Raw genomic sequence first — 16,431 nt, 5'->3', positions numbered from 1 at the left:
ATACGAATGCCCATAAATGCTTCACTAAACGGCTTAGGAAAAGTGGCAGATAACTCTGAGATAGCAAATTAATGATCGAGGAAGGTCCCACCATCATACACACGTTCTACTTTTGCTCAGAAGAGGCGTTGCCGTTACTGTCTCCTGATTTTTGGCAGAGTTGCCAGTCTTCTTGATTTGTAGTCTTCGCTATTATCTAGCTCCTAATACGACAAACACGACAAAAAACGGTTATGTACCCAAGTTATTAACGAAAGAGAAAGTCGACCAACTTTCAACTGTATGATGCATCTGGTTGTTACGCCTTGCACCAGAACTACGAATTATATTGTTTTAATATGACAAACGTACCGATTCTGTAGTATCCAGTCACGCCCGATTCATTTGAAATGCATCCGATTGATATTTCACGTGTAAACAACGAACAACAAGAAAACCACTTTCACAAAATTTGTGAACGAAGAACCAAGGCGGAACAACAAACAAAATATCCCGAGGGTGTATTTCCACGGCGTATCACCAGTGTTGGCAGTTCAAAGGATGGAAGATCCGGGGAGTAACAACATGTAAGAAATTATCAGGGCGTATGATGTTTTATTCTTAATTTCACGACAAAGAAAACTTTTTTTGAGTTGTTAGTGATGCATGATGATAGATTTCACTATTAACTATATGTCAAGCTTATAAAATCATCCAGAAAATGAAAAAACCGTGAAATAGGATTAATTTTTAGGTCATCAAAATTCGGAAGCGATTTTCTCGATATGGTCATTTTGGAGTCACGCCCTTTTCAACTGTTTGTCTAGAACTGTTCATCAAAAGTTTAAAAATCGTTAGAAAATTCAAAAATTAAGAAAATGTATTCTGAAGTTGTGCAGACTTTGTTCAGCACCACCCCATGTAATTATAAAAAAAAAATAAAATGTCTCGATCTTATTAATTTCTAACGTGTAACGGTTATTTGAAATTTTACCGACTTTGAACAGTGCCAGAACAAACAGCGAAGAAATAAGCAATTCGATAGGTTGTAGTTGCGAACAAATTGAAAAACATCATTACGATGACAATTTCCTTGATCCTTCGGGTCGTTTTGCAAGCCGCGAAGTGATTTTTTGCTTCAAATGAGAAGAGCTGATTGAACTACATTTATTGATGATTGGCAAACGCGGTAAGAAGAAAACATAAGAGGACGTTCGTTGCGAGCTGTGTCTGCGTGATGAAGACGAAGCGTTTGGTGGAGGACAACGCACAGCAGCTACTGGGCAACTGGAGAAAATCGTGGAATAGAGAAGTCCGGAAAAGTTGATGAACACAGCAGACCAGTTTTGGCGAGATCCTACCATTTTTATCTATAAATTAGGAATTTGCGGAACATTGGAAGCATTTGGTGAGACCCTTCAATTATACTACATTATATAAACCATTCATTACATCACATATGATTGTTAAATTAACTCTTACATAACGCGGAGCGTTTGGTACGGTATGTCCACGCATCCTTCCACCGCTGTAGATTCATGCAATGCATCGCTGTTTAAATATATTTATTTAAACTCGAATTATTTCACATAATCATCTTTGTGGCAAATGCAACGCAGATATCAAGACCAACAATTGAAATGGCCTTAACTCCATTTTGTAAACAAACCTTGTAAGGCCATTTTCTCGCGAACCAAAACCACAATCGGGTAGAGGAGAATTTTCCCTACCTGTTCATTATGTTGGTTTACCTTTGCGAACTTCGGTTCGGGAGAAAATGGACTTACAAGGTTTGTTTACAAAATTGAGTTAAGGCCATCAACCATCAATGTAGACAAGACAAATGATTAGGCGTTATCTAATCAAATCATTTTCCAGATTGCTTTCTCGTACTGGCTACGTTTGTATTAGATTAGATTAGATTAGATTAGATAGATTACCATTAACCATTTTTCAGCTTTTAAACATATGGTGATTTTAATCAGCCAAAAACTTAATAGTTTTCGCTTTGCATTATGGGACTGCTTTACCTTGATGTTGACTAATTCAATATAAATCAAGGGGTAGGTCACTCAGCACATTGTGCCGAAATTAGTTTCTGTACATCCTTCGGCACACCTTCGGCACACCTTCGGCAAAATGGGAGCTCTGCTGGACAACTGTGCTGTTTGACTGTATATTCAGAAACATCCTCTATTTGAATATACCAGCAGTTCACTTATAGATCTAAATACGAAATGTAAGTTCTAAAGTGAGCTCAAGAGAAAGAGGCAGTTAATCAGACTGCATTAGTACCCTTAATTCAAATAATGCTGCAGCTCACACAACTATTTATCATCCTCTATAGTCGGTCTCCAACAATGTTCCCCACCGGTTCCAACTCTTTCCGGCCGCTTAGAGACCGTTGCTTTCACATCACGAGAGGCTAGGTTTCTGGTCTGCCTTTGAGGGCATTATAACGCAGGGTATTATTCTATGAACACAAAACACCAAAATTTCGCACACCCGCCACTTCCCGCGTCATCCTTGATCCGATTTATCCTTGCGATTTCAAACCTAAACGTTCCAGGTGTCAGAAATACCGGGTTGCCTGGAAGGGTATTTTACAAACAGTCGCAGCTTGCTCGGCACACTGACAAAAAAGATGACCCAAGATTGGTGTGCGGAGTGACCTTCCCCTTGATATAAATATTTATATTGTTACTATTAGTCTAAAAGTCTCCTTTGCATTTCATAAATCGAACCTACTGTCGCTGATTTACAGGCGTCAACCATACCTTCTGAACCATATGTTTGGCAAAAGGTATGATCGTTAACTTGAAGCACGTCAAATTTAAGTTGAATAATAGCAACCGGAAGAGTATTATACAGCAATGCAGAATCGTAAACAACAAATGGTGACAGTAAAACATTTCTCTCAATTTCAAGCGCACTAAACATAATGTGGACACAAGTGCACGATTCATTTTGATGGCAATTTGAATGATATTTTAGGTCCATAACTGGATTATATTTTTGGAATGCTGTCTGAAAATTCAGTGCAGTGAAGTTGTGGACAGTCTAAACACAGGAATACAAATTGATACTTCCTACATCGTCGCAGTCATCCTTCCATATTCCTAAAAAGCTACTCTTCCTTGTTTCTACCGCTGGCGCTGCTTGGGATTAGAAAAGTAGGCAGTGAATTTAGAAGAACTAAAATTCCGGAAATGCTACGCGTGAAACTGACGACATTTAACAATATTGTGCAAATGGATTTCTATTATCTTATCAGGCTATCACAATAGTTGTAGCCCACTGCTGATTTGTGTAAGTCTTGTTCAGTCTTTGGATCAGCTAATTAAATGCGGTTGAATTATGTGGATACAAATCGTTTTATGCACCACTAATCAAATATATATTCAGCCTGGTGTTGATCAGCCTTGTACACCTTAAATCAACCAATAATCAGCATCTGTTCTTACTGTTCAGCTTGAATTGTTCCTTGTGTTATTATGAGGATTATAAGTAGTATTGAAGGGAACTCAAAAGCAAATCTAAAGGAATTTTAAGAAGCATTCCAAGGAAATTCGAAAGTGGATTCAAAGAGAATTAAGGGTTGGTGGGTTAAAAAACGATTTTTCTTTGAATTTCCAGCATCCTTATACCTTCTAAAATGTTATGTTAAAATGCCAATTCGATGCAGAATGAATGTCGCTGTTAGTCTTGTACTCTTGTATTGTAATGCACTTAAATAACTCAAATCGTTAAGCCCGTTTTTCTCGAAATAATTTTTTTTACCTTGCTAGATAGGGATCTCAGAGACTATTCGATCAATTTTGCTGATCCGCGATGTAAAAATGAATTATCTAAAATAACACAGGATTTTTACGGATACTCAAAGCTTTACATTTTTTATGCGCATTTGAGTAGTGATTTTGACGTAGGACTACGTCTTTAATTTCTATACTAGGGGTCACATTAAATAAATCCAAATTCAGACATGTAACGATAAATCCCAAACACGGACGCAACGATAGAGCGCAAACCGAACACACGACATATTGCGCATGCTCATATGAGCGAGCTCAATAATGCTCGGTTGACTGCTCACCATTTCACCAATGAAAGGAAGGCAGGAGAAAAGCAGCGACAATAAAAACGGTTGCCAAGTCGTTTATTTCGTCATTTGCTTTCGAGCAACGGACGGATAAGCGTCGGACATGACGTATGTGTGGAACAGTACGCATCGCACCAATACGAAGATGACAATGAAAGCACCCACCCCACATCGACCGGAGAATAGGCTTCCCGCAATAGGCAGCATGACTACACGCAGGCAAAAGAACGTAAACATTCCATAAGAAACACTTATGAAGTTTAGCCATAAGAAATGAGTGTGAATTTAATAGATTTGCCTTATGAAAAATAATGTTGACAAAAAATAATAAATCGGAGCAGACTGGAAATGGACGTTGAGGTTAGATGTGTTGACCACTCGTCTTTCAACGCTTGAAAAAATGAAATGGTTACACGTATTACAGCTACCTCATGTTACCCGAAAATCATTAATAAGTCACGACGCGAAATTCATATATGTTGTTCATAAGTCGAGTCTTATGAAATTCTTATACCTATTTGCCTCAATGTAGACCACCGTCATCCAGTCGGCATCGACTCGCACTGGTGTGGCCACCATTTGAAAACAACCCGCCCTTTTCAGGACCACCAATTCAAAAACGGAAAGAGTTAAGAACTAACTAGCGGTCCTACGTTTTTTCAACGGCAAATCGAACTATTTTTTTTCGAATGCCGCTATTTTGGTAATTTTGGCAAATTTCGAAAAAAATCCTATGTTGCGCGAAGTAATTGCATTTATTCTAATGTTCTAAAAATATAATAAATTTTTTTAGAGATCTCAACAGGTGTCCCCCTTTAACCATGAGGCATGAGGCAAAACTTAATAATGATATGAATACAATCCTGAAACTACTCCTAACGATCACCTAAAACTGAAAGTTTCTTAAATGTTGATCGATCGATTAATCAAATAGAACTACAACGAAATATGGATAATAATTCCAAGGGAATCTACCTATTAATAAAGCAAAATATTTGCAGACTTATTAAGAAAGTTTGACGATACTTTAAAGAGAATTCCTAAAAGAATTTATAAGAATTTTGAAGAAATGTAAAAAATTTGGGAAGATTTGGTTGGAAATATTGAGCACATTTCAAAAAGAAACTCTGAAAAGTGTTCCTGGAGATTCTGGAGAAATTTCCAAGGGATTTCTAAGAAGAGTTTCATGAAGAATTCCAAGAGATCGTCCTCAACATCATTTTGAGAAGCATTTCAAGATCTGAGGAAAGTTTCTATGGAGTTCTGAGGTGAAATCCAAGAAAATTTTGGGATAATACTTTTCTAAATTTTAAATGGCATACCACGAGTTTTCTTAGAGAATTCAAAGCGAATTGTAAAGAAGATAGTGAAGAGAAACTGAAGCAATTTCTCACGAGAATTTTTAAGAATACAAAGATAAATGTTGAGTAAATTACTCCCAAAGTGTAAATTGATCCAGGAACCAGGATTTTAATTAATTTTCGAGATGTAATTTCTAGCTGTTTTGAGTACTCATTTTTAAGTGCTTCAAGATCACGGACTTTTAAAGTTTCTTACATTTAGAAAAAAAAAAGATTTAGATTTTTTTTTTATTCTGTTTATCAATCAGAGTGGCGAGCATTACCTCTGCCATGGTCTTCCCGTTTGGCATAGTAGTCGTTTGCCAGAATACTGGGGAACATGGTACTTGAAGCGCTATTAAGTGATCAGTGAGGGCCTATTCAAATATTACGTAACGCAAGCCATAGGAAAAGTGCGTGACGAAGGGTTGGAGGCGGAGGTATTAATAAAATCCACTTTTTTGCGTTAGGTAATATTTAACTCTTTCCCGCTCTAGAGCACGACGTTGTGAGCTATAACTTTCTGAAATCACAACTGGCAAAAATATTAAGAAGAGAATCCAATTCTCAAGACGCTCCAGTGTTGGAAAATTGATTACGCCAGAACACTCTGGGCGGGAAATGGTTATTTAAAATAAATCAATTTAACGAAATTAATTAAATTAAGTTTTTTAAATTAGGTTTATTTAAATTAGCTAAATTAATTAAATTAAATTAATTTAATTTAATAAATATTATATTATCCAAATTGATTGATGAGCGTTTTAGCAGCATAATTTTATACAATATTATGTTGTTTTTCTTTTAATTATACTAAATACTATTGAATCATTTTTACTAATTCACTATTTACACTAATTTACTATTTACCTTCACTATGACTTAAAAAAAAACTATAACAGATACGTATTTCGTTTACTACTTGCAAACATCTTATAGTGTTGTCTAGTCTAGTCTACATAGTTCCAACCAAGGTGACTACATATGGGTGTTCTAATGTGTCAAATTCATGATTCAGCCATGTATGGAACAGCGACCGAGTTTGTTTAAGATTTGCTCTAAAAACGCACTTCTCCCACCCCCCTTCCCCCCACACGATCTTCTCGCCAAAATAGTGACAAAGCTGTATCACCATGTATATACCCATCATGGTTCAGACTAGACACTGAAGAAGTTTGCAAGTAGTGAAACGAAATACGTATCTGTTATAGTTTTTTGTAAGTGATAGTGAAAGTGAATAGTGAATTAGTGAATTACTAGCAGTGCAAGTGATACAATAGTAGTATAAATTATAGCTGTTTTCTTCCATCAAAATGCAATGCTCTTAAAAAAATCCGATTGAGAGTGCTTTCTCAAGAGCCAATAGGATAATAATCTGAGAAAGTCTCGAAAGAAATCTTTAAAAACTGGTTACAAACATCAGGGCTACTTTCACTCACTGCTATAAAAAAATGTTTTCCGGAATTATGAAATCATTAGATGATATAATAATATGTTTTACTTGTAAGTAACAAGAAGAGGATGTAAGGTATGTTTATGACTCATAAAACTTGTCAATTTTGCTTTCAGAGTGTTACAATCAGCGTTCTTATGATTCGTGAGCGTGACCTCTCCTTGTACCTTACAAATACTAAAAAATCTAATGATTTCATGATTCTGAAGAACATTTTTTATAACAAATGGGTGGAAGCAACCCTGTTAACAAATTCATTGCAAATCCAGTAAAACTTGTCATCTTATTCCCGCCGGCACCCTAGCAACTCACTTATACCTTAAACCTTGAAAAACATGACGATAGTGTTGTTGTATGGATGGCCATACTTTGGACTTACCTATCGCGGAGAACTGACTTGCCCCCCTCCATATGGACGTGAAACACTATGGAGGATATTTCTACAAGTAGTAGCTACAGCAGAAACCATCTTGTCAAACGAGAGGATTTGCAATAGCATGTGGATATCATCAAAGTTTTAACAAGATAGCTCCAGAATTTCAAAAGAAGATATGATGTTCATGAATTTTCCATACTAACAAAAGACATCACCCGGACAAAGAAGAAAGGACAAAGACTACAATGGGATGCCAAACCAACATATTAAGAATAACAACGATGCTTGCAAAGATGACAATAGGGTTGAACCAATCTTAAGGTAGGTCTGGAACCGAAATCTATGATTCAGAATGACCAAATAAATTAAAACGAAGACAAATTGTGAAGTGATTGTCGGCTGGAGGGAAGAACTTTTTGCAACTTTTCGGATTCATACGAAACGTTCTGATGGACGCATATTGGTAAAGTAGAACACAATTAGATTAAAAATGGTTAGTGAAATTGATGGACAAATTTGTTGTTTGTGTATTATACAGTTTGTATTGTATTTCTGCAGTAAAATAAATCTTACGAAAATCGCTTCGTCAAGACCCTCTGAATCCTAAACGGATAATAATTTTCGTCGTTTTCTTTATTATAGCGTAGATTGGTTATGCTTATTGTTTTCATTATGAAACGATTGCTAATTTGATTGCACCAGGATGGATACCATTAGCGATTCACATTGCATGAATAATAACAAGTCGACTAATGAGAAACCTTACGTAAATACCGATAATATAGGAACCGTAAAATATGTTCTTAAAAATCTCATGGGTAGTGACAATATTCGCCCGTAGATGACATGTTAATTCTCGCGATAGTGGTACTCATTGCACCAAAGTATGATTTGCTCCTTGTGCCACATTTAAACTGAACGCCTCTTTATCAAGCGTTTCCAGCGAGGTCAACAAGTCATCTCACGTTGCAAGCTGTACCTCAATCAAAGGAAGTACATCTTGCTCGTTCACCGAACACTTCGCGGCACCCCGAATGGGAGTGCCGTGCCGAAGCTAGAGCTAGTAGAAATCGACAACCTGTTCCACGGTTATCTACTCTCAGATGTGCCTTCTAAGAAAGTGCTTGATAAACTTGAATACACTGTTCAAATTACCGCTCAAGTCTACACTCTCCATCATGTCGGCCGAGGCAAGATCGATAGCAGGAATGGGCTTGGCGATCCGTAGCATACCACGCTGACCGTCGACCACGTCTGCCCCCAGGTAGCTCTCGATCTTGACGATTCGTGACGTATTCTCGTCGATCTCGTCCATCAGATGATGCCTCTGCTGAACCAATGGCGGCGGAGTACTCGACTGAGGAGCAACGGCCACGGTCGGCTGTTCAGGAACAATTGGTTTGAAGTTATAACTATCACTATTTCCATTAATAAAAAGACTAGACGTAGTAGTGTTCTCGGTAGTCAGCGCTCCCCGCTTTGTGTTTTTGATGTTGTTCTCCAGCTCCTCGTCGGACTGGTTTAGCTCCTGAGTAAGACTTTGTAGCTTTTGAGTGGTGTGCTGAATCATGGCCAGCGAGCTGGTATGGTGATCGACCAGATCGGGCGAGACCTCCCGATCCGACGACATGTTGGAATCGATAGAGTTCTCCTGGGAGAGGTTCAAAGTTCCAGCGAGAATACTGCAATAGGAGAATGGTTAGAGAGATAATTGGTTTGGAAAATGTTGGAGTTAATCTACCTAGAATCGACAGTCATGTTAGGATCGCTTGACCTTCTGGTCAAACCACCGGCGTTAACTCCAGTCATTAAATCTCCGTATGAGCGAGTTTTCGTCATCGAACCGTTAAGCTCTTGCCCGGCCACTCCATCTCCGTTGGCCGGATAGTCTGCCGAGCCTTGGTTGCCACCCCAACTACCCAGGTAAACTTCAGTCCATAGTCTCAAATCTCTTACACTATGTGCAGGCCACAGAACACGTTCCCGATTCGGCACATACAGGTGATTCTTGTACATCGGTCCCGAGAGGAAAGGCCACACCGAAAATGTACGATCCGGAACGCTATTTTCCAGACGTTCCTTAACCGTATTGCAGAGGAACGTTCCGAACAGGCATGAATGTGAGTGTTGTGCCAATTTGATCTGAAAAAATAAATGCAACGGTTCAATTTTCTACGCTATGAACAACCATAAGGGTGCGTCGTAACCTACCAGGTAACCCATATCGAATTCGAAACTACACGGGAATTGGCGGTGGATCTGTTGAACGCAGTCCAGCCACTGAAGGAACACTGGACATCGTTCGTTCGTTTCGTCCGATCCGGGTCCGTGTCCGCAGCGATCTGAAAATTTATGTCCGAAACTAAGCCATTCCCGTTCGACCAATACCCGGAAACCTTCGATCGTGCGATAGTACGGATCGAGACAAAGCTGAGCTGTGGCTACAATTTGCGGCGTACGATCCCATCCGTCGGAGCAGTGCACCAATACTGGACGTCCACTTCGTTCGATCGCGTGACATACGACCATTGACGCCGCTAGCAGTCCGGACATGTGCTGTAGCCACATAGTGCGCTCCAACAGACTCAACCAACTGTAATGGTAATGTTATTGTTAGTTAGAAACTATAGAACGAGATGGTTTTGTTTGACCTACTTTGGAATATCTGGCTGCGACGCGCAAAGCTGACGCAGTGCGTGGAAACTTTTCCTAATGACGTGGATATTTCCGAGACTCATAAACTGAATCTCTGCACTTGGATAGTACTCGGCGCATTCGCAGCCTCCGCCACGGGCACGATTCGTGACCGCCGAAGTGTACGATCGTGCGTCAACGATCAGAATTTTCTTCGGTTCGTCCATCTCCACTTCCTCGTGACTTCCCTCCGGGCTGGGAGGACTGCTCTCGCTGGACGCTGTTGAGTTATGACGAGTTCTCGAGTCTTGCGTGCCACGATCGAAAGCACACGCATCTGAGAGAGCTTTCAGGAGCTGTTCATCCTTGGAGTTTCTCCAGCCTAGCCAACCGACTTCCGGTTGACTGCAACGAGCGATCACCGCTCCGGTACGTTCGTGTCTCCAGACCACAGCCGGAATTCGTCTGGAACTTCGAAAACTTGCCACATTCTGCAGAGTATCGTCCGATATACACGCTGGCACGAGCAGTAATCTCGGATACGAAGGACATAGTTTGAATTCTGCATTGGCATGGCTTATCCGCCAGGCCCCCTGTAGATCGAACTGCAACCGTTCGACTTCCTTCCGGAAATCGTCGTCGTAGTTACCGACCCGCTGTAATCGACCGTACCATTCGTTATCCTGATTGAGGGTCGGTAGTTCCGATGCCCACGCGTGGAATGGAAAGGCAAACAGTGACTCTAGCGTCTCTGGAACACCGATGGACAGCGATATCCGCCGTTGCCATTCTGAGCACTGTTCCGATGTGGAAAATGAGCATCTGTGGACGTTGTTAGAGGGGAGGGGGATCGCAGTTAGAATACTGGCAGAGAGGGGATTGTTTTGTTTTAAGTAGGACTCACTTTACTGTACTAGCATCTTTGCAGTTGGCGATCAGGTGGAACAGGTCCCGGATTTGCGTGGACTCGATCAAGCCCAGGGGTACGGACGTTTCCGCACCGATGGAATTCTTCAGCAAGAACAGACGGTAGTTGGACAGCGCTAGGATACCGTCATCCGTCTGACCGAGATATTTGACGGACTCGCCGGGCACTGATTCGGTTATATGCGATCAATATAAATGGCAAACTGGGGGGGTAGGGTATATAGGTAAAAGTACTTACATTCGTTGAAGCGGACGGTGAGCTTGTCCTCTTCCTTTTCGAGCACTGGTTTTGGGAAAAGCTCAGCCGCCTTCACCATACACATCGATGATTGAGGTGATCCATCGCCTGAGCCTTCCATGTTCTGAAAATAGCAGAAAGCAAAAGGAAAACAAATGGTTAGTTCGTTACCCTTTTAAGGTGTATGTGTGTGTGTGTGTGTGTGTGTGTTTGCGTGTGTACGCAGAATGGTATAGCTTGGTGCAAATCTATTTACTACGATAACCTCCTCGCATTAACGTCAATCAATTGAAATGAAAGTGCGATCGAGTTACCCCTGCGGGATTGGATTGATAAGCCGTATGGGTTAGGAACTATCGAGAAGTACTTGTAGGGGAAGGTAGGGTAAGATGGCCATATGAAGCAAGACGAACATCATTATTATTATTATTTAACTTTATTAGGGAGGCTTTCAGCCTTGGGCTGGTTCGCCTCCACTGAACATCATCTTTGAAATCGTCTCTAAATCACTTTTGACAATTAAATTGGTTAAAATGTGTGTAAACCTCATCTTTAGTATGTGTGCATGCTACGTACTGCAAAACATCAATACATAATATTTTTCATAGTGAGTAATTTATAGTTAGTGAGAGCTGAACAATTATAACTTTTTGGTGTAATAAAATAAAGTTAAATAAACTTTTTTTTTTTATTCGAGCAATGGACACTAGTGCAATACTATAATGCTACTCTTGTTTAATATTGTTCTGAGATGTTACATGCAAAATTAATATAAAAATGTATTGTTAAGTTTTGAAAATCTGACGACGACCATACATTTATAAGGGTGCCTAAATATTAATTCCCCACACAAAAATATAATGAAAATGATCAAGTTTGTCATGATAACTTAATATAGATGTTAAGTTAAGACTAGTTCATGGTCAAAGTTCAAACATATGGTTCCACGTAACTTTTTATTAAACTTAATAATTTAATATTGATTCATTTCGAGGTACTTTGAAAACTACTGTACCATTATACAATATTTCTCTTATTTTCGATAGAAAAAATTATTTATGCCTACAATTGTTGTTGCCTCATAGGAGTGAAAAAAATGCCAGAAAATTTTAACTTTCTTCGAATTTTAACAATTTTGTCTAATTGTTTTTGAAGAATAGGATTATAGGCCAATCTGTAAGATTATAGGAAGAATTATTTTCTGGGAAAAATAGTGGGTTTTTCGAGTTTCGTTATGGCGGCCGTTTTGCTCCACTTTCTCCTAATTCAATCATTAGAACTCATTTCTTGCTCAATAGCGTCAATAGGCAAGCCAACACTAATGATCCGTGTCAAAGCAAACCGGTCGATACGCATCATGCAGTGCAAACAAATCAAGAGTCTCGCACTATTATCAAGCGTTTCTCGGGAGCAGATTGTTTAACAAACAAACCGGCCGGTGTGTGGCAACTGCGTCCAGATGTGCAGCTCCGTGAAACGACGGAAAATTTCCAAGACATGATTTAGTCTGGAGCCAGCGATCGTCGATTGTGATAAGCACCGGTGGAAAAGACAAACATCGGACCGGTGTTCAGGGGCTTGGCAATGGCGGCGTCAGGATAGGATCGGGGAGGCACATGCCTCTTATTTTCAGTGTTAACAACATTTATGGATTACCGCCTTTTTGCTTAAACTTGAATTGGAGGACTTGTTGATTGCTTGGGTATTGCGATTGTCCCTTGAGGTTAAGATTCATTTATTAGGTATTATGTATCTCGATATGGTCCCTTCAATATCGAAATGGGGAGGTTGGCTGTACTTTTAACTCTTTAGGATCTTTGATAGAGCTTCTCAGCCACTCAAAATTATCAGCGTGTTTTTTTTGTGTACATTCAATTCTGTTGTTTTCACGCGATTTTAATTTATTAAATTTTTCAAAAGTCAATTTCAAAAGCCATTTAAGGGAATCAAAAAGCAAAAAGTTATTACTCATCCCACTTCAAAAGCTATTCATAAAGGATTTCTTTATAAGAAAATTTAAATGTATTCCATCAAATTGTTTGAATATACATTTGAATATTCAGCAACCTTCTAATAATTTGAAATTACAACCATTTTAGATAATTCCAGCATGACTTCAAATTCAAAATGAACTTCAATAAAACATCAAAACTTGTGATCAAGTTTTCTGAATTCCTGCAACCCAGCTAAGGATAGCCCGCGTTACACGGGTGATTGAGAAACGTCGCCTTACATTACTTCCTGCAGAACACATCTCATTCCACTGTTGCTGAAAGATTATTTAGTAAATTACTGCGATAGTTTTCGGACAATTTTTCAATAAATCACTAAACCGAGCTAAATTCCGGATAATTTTTGATGAAGCTTTCTCACCGTAATTCAGTACGGAATAAGCCTTAAGGAAGTCCTGAAAAAATTTGAAGCCTATTTCTCGTGTTCCTAGAGCTGCCTAGTGCCCTCCGACAGCTGTTTTGTCTACACTGAAACTGATCGATTGACCTTTGACAGAGTTTCCCGATCGGCGATCATAGAGATCATTTGCTTAGGACAAATTGAGCACTGAATTTGTTTGGACTAGTAACAAACAAAGTCACGTTTAAGTGGTCGAGTCCCGGTCGCTTGAAGCAAGTCACGTACATACGCACTATCACTTTCGAACTTATTTCGAATGCAACTATCAGCTGACGACGATAGTGCTGTTGCCAAGTGCATAAGCGATGCGGGCGTGCACCGAGATTATTCTCAGCTGTGCACATATTTATGCATCTATAGCTGTTGTTATGTGACGCACGTAGAGACGGAAGCCCACAAGATTAAACAGAAGCAACTTCAACTATGTACCCTACTTACAACACAGGGAACAACACAAAGAGAGCGAGAAAGGTAGATGACCAAAAAAACCTGAACTGATAACGCATTTCGCAACATGCTTCCGCCTTATCAAATCAACCACTCCACTATTGATGTTTTGTGAAAATTCGGCTCCAATTTACGTCTCATCGCACAAAAGTTGACACGTACAGGAACTTGCTTCGTCTATCGCACTTTTATGGCTGTCGCAGAATATCAGATTATTCCCGGAGGTCAAGTTCACACAAAATCCTCTACTGTGCATCACCGAAGTCAAAGCGCAAAATCCGTAGGCGATATTTACTTTCTTTTTTGCGTTGGTCTTGCGGCACCCATCGTTGCCGTTGTTGGAACGCGATAGCAGCAAAAAACGAAGTCCCATTCCTTGAAGATGGTTTTGCCAATCTTAGAGTCTATTATCACTTTTGCTTAATTACAGAAAATAAAGTCTTCCAGAAAACAGATCACAGCACAGATGAAACCGATAGCCGTTGATCGAACCGATTCGAAACACGATTCCTTGTTTACTAAACGCGAGATTCCGGTGTGACTCCTTCGAGAGCTGATACACATTTGAGCTGGGGACGACCGCTCGGGTAGTACTAATAGCTATAAGTACAGACATCGTCGACAATGAGCAAGGAAAGTATATTGCTTGCAAAGTTCTATCCTCTTCTGTTACACACGGATGATGGCGCTAGCTACCTACTCTCCTACTTTACTGAGCTGTAGGAGAAAGTGGGACAAGATGGCCATCCTAACGGAACTAGAATAAAATTCCACTAGTTTGACGAGAAAATAATTCGTTCGGTAATCTTATAAATGCTTCAAGCTTTGGCCTGCAATCTTATGCTTGAAGAACTTGTTAAACTCCGGAATAAAATAAAATTAAAATTTTTGGTAAAAATTTATACTTTTAAGGGGCAAGAGGCCAGCAACAGTATGATTGTAGATATACCAAGTTTTTTTTGTCGAAAATGAAAAAAACTATTGTTTATTCTCAATTGGAACATTTATTCTTTTCAAACGATACTAAAACTAGACAAACTTTGAAAAAGTAATGTTATGTTTTTGCACTTTTTTCATAAATTAGTATTTTTCCAATTTCGTTACAATACGCAGCAAATATATTAAAGAAGTGGCATAGTTTGTTTTTATCAATTTAATTGTCAACAAGTGTGGTTTAGAAACGATGCTCGTCTTGCCCCATTTTCCCCTACACTAGTGCATTATCACCGCTACCGGCCCGGGAGGAGCAACGTGAGGACAGCCATATCAAATAGCCGGGCTGGACATACAGTGTCTGTTATTGTTATTGTTACCATACAAATTAAAAAAAAAATGTATGGAAAATTGTCTACGCAGGGGGAGGGAGAGAAGAATCCCAAAAAACTGTCTACGTAGTTAATGAACAACCCTAAGGACACAGCAAAAGTATCATCTGAAGCCCAAAAATTCAACAAAATTCAGTGCTGTATCTTTATGTTATAAACGCAACCAAGGCGATAAATCGCGTTATTTTTCAATGTTCAGCAGATTGGGACAAGTAAGGCAAGTTAGGGAACATCAAAATTTGTGACGTTCGATGTATAAAGTATAGCAAAATACGCTACGAGGGAGGAGATGAGGGGGGTCTAACATTGGTCAAAAATATGCTACGTAATTTATGAATGGTCCCTTAAAAGAATTTCAACGCATCCGGTGAGATATGAACTTCGGTGATGGGTAGTAAAGGTAGATAACAGATTCATTAACAGAAGTGAATTTCCACAACGTATGCATGGAATATATGGTATTAGTTCAACAAACTTTGAAGGTATATCATCCAGAAAACTATTGAAGGGATTTGCTAATGTAGGTCTTCTGAACATTGCATTAGTTCCTAAGTAGCATTGCCAGTTTCTCTTCGTCGGCTTTTTCTTTGTATCCCCACGGCCATGCCAGTAGTTGCGGGGGGGGGGGAGGGGCACCCCTCACCATCCCTCTCCAAAAGGGGAGTTTGGTAAAGAGCGATGATAAAACTGATTTGTACCTTCCTAAAAGTTGTCTAGCTCGCTTTCTACTCTCTATATGCAATTTTCACATTGCCGTACTCTATATGGAACTATCAATTCTATACTTTCATCTCCTCATCTATCGTATAAAAAATACCACTTTAGTCTGTTATTTGAAATTAGCATCTTCAACTACATGTAAAGATATTCTCAAGTATTTTCAGCACACAGATCGATAAAAGAAACTTTTACCCATCAATGTTTTTTTCCTCTGTTCGGGACCTAATACCACTGCGACCAGTAATTTGATCTATTGTAATATATCCCTCCGTGTCCTTAGTTTAGTGCATGTCGTATTACTCCATCACTATTGAGAAATGATGAAGTATTCGGTTTTGATACAGTTGTCATACTTGCCTCTATCGCAAGGAATCGATTCTAATTGAAAGGTTCCGCTATTTACACCCTTCGGAGTGCTGGAACACCCTCTAAAGGCGCGCCTCTTTGTCAGTCAAAATTGGATTCCTTACCAACAAAATTA

At 39.4% G+C, this 16,431-nt stretch overlaps 1 protein-coding gene across 9 annotated transcripts in view; it reads right to left on the bottom strand.

Annotated features, from left to right (window-relative positions):
- Positions 1-16,431, bottom strand: part of LOC135699730 (myotubularin-related protein 4) — a 94,297-nt gene that overhangs the window by 14,458 nt on the left and 63,408 nt on the right. For 7 of the 9 annotated variants that reach the window (XM_065220023.1, XM_065220028.1, XM_065220024.1 and 4 more), the window contains exons 1-7: positions 14,201-14,473; positions 11,047-11,170; positions 10,786-10,975; positions 9,903-10,703; positions 9,459-9,840; positions 8,989-9,389; positions 8,403-8,929 (exon numbers count right to left, since the gene is read on the bottom strand). In XM_065220023.1, the coding sequence (XP_065076095.1) occupies positions 8,403-8,929; positions 8,989-9,389; positions 9,459-9,840; positions 9,903-10,703; positions 10,786-10,975; positions 11,047-11,170; positions 14,201-14,278 (2,503 nt within the window). In that variant the 5' untranslated portion in view covers positions 14,279-14,473. Of the gene's footprint in view, positions 1-8,402; positions 8,930-8,988; positions 9,390-9,458; positions 9,841-9,902; positions 10,704-10,785; positions 10,976-11,046; positions 11,171-14,200; positions 14,474-16,431 lie in introns of those variants that run through there. The other 2 variants (XM_065220026.1, XM_065220025.1) reach the window with 1 other exon arrangement.

The sequence above is a fragment of the Ochlerotatus camptorhynchus genome, unplaced genomic scaffold, assembly GCF_037179485.1.
Source record: "Ochlerotatus camptorhynchus isolate MF236.1 unplaced genomic scaffold, CSIRO-AGI_Acam_v1.1 ptg000114l, whole genome shotgun sequence".
NCBI lineage: Eukaryota > Metazoa > Arthropoda > Insecta > Diptera > Culicidae > Ochlerotatus > Ochlerotatus camptorhynchus.
This window is presented reverse-complemented; position numbering and strand designations above follow the sequence as displayed.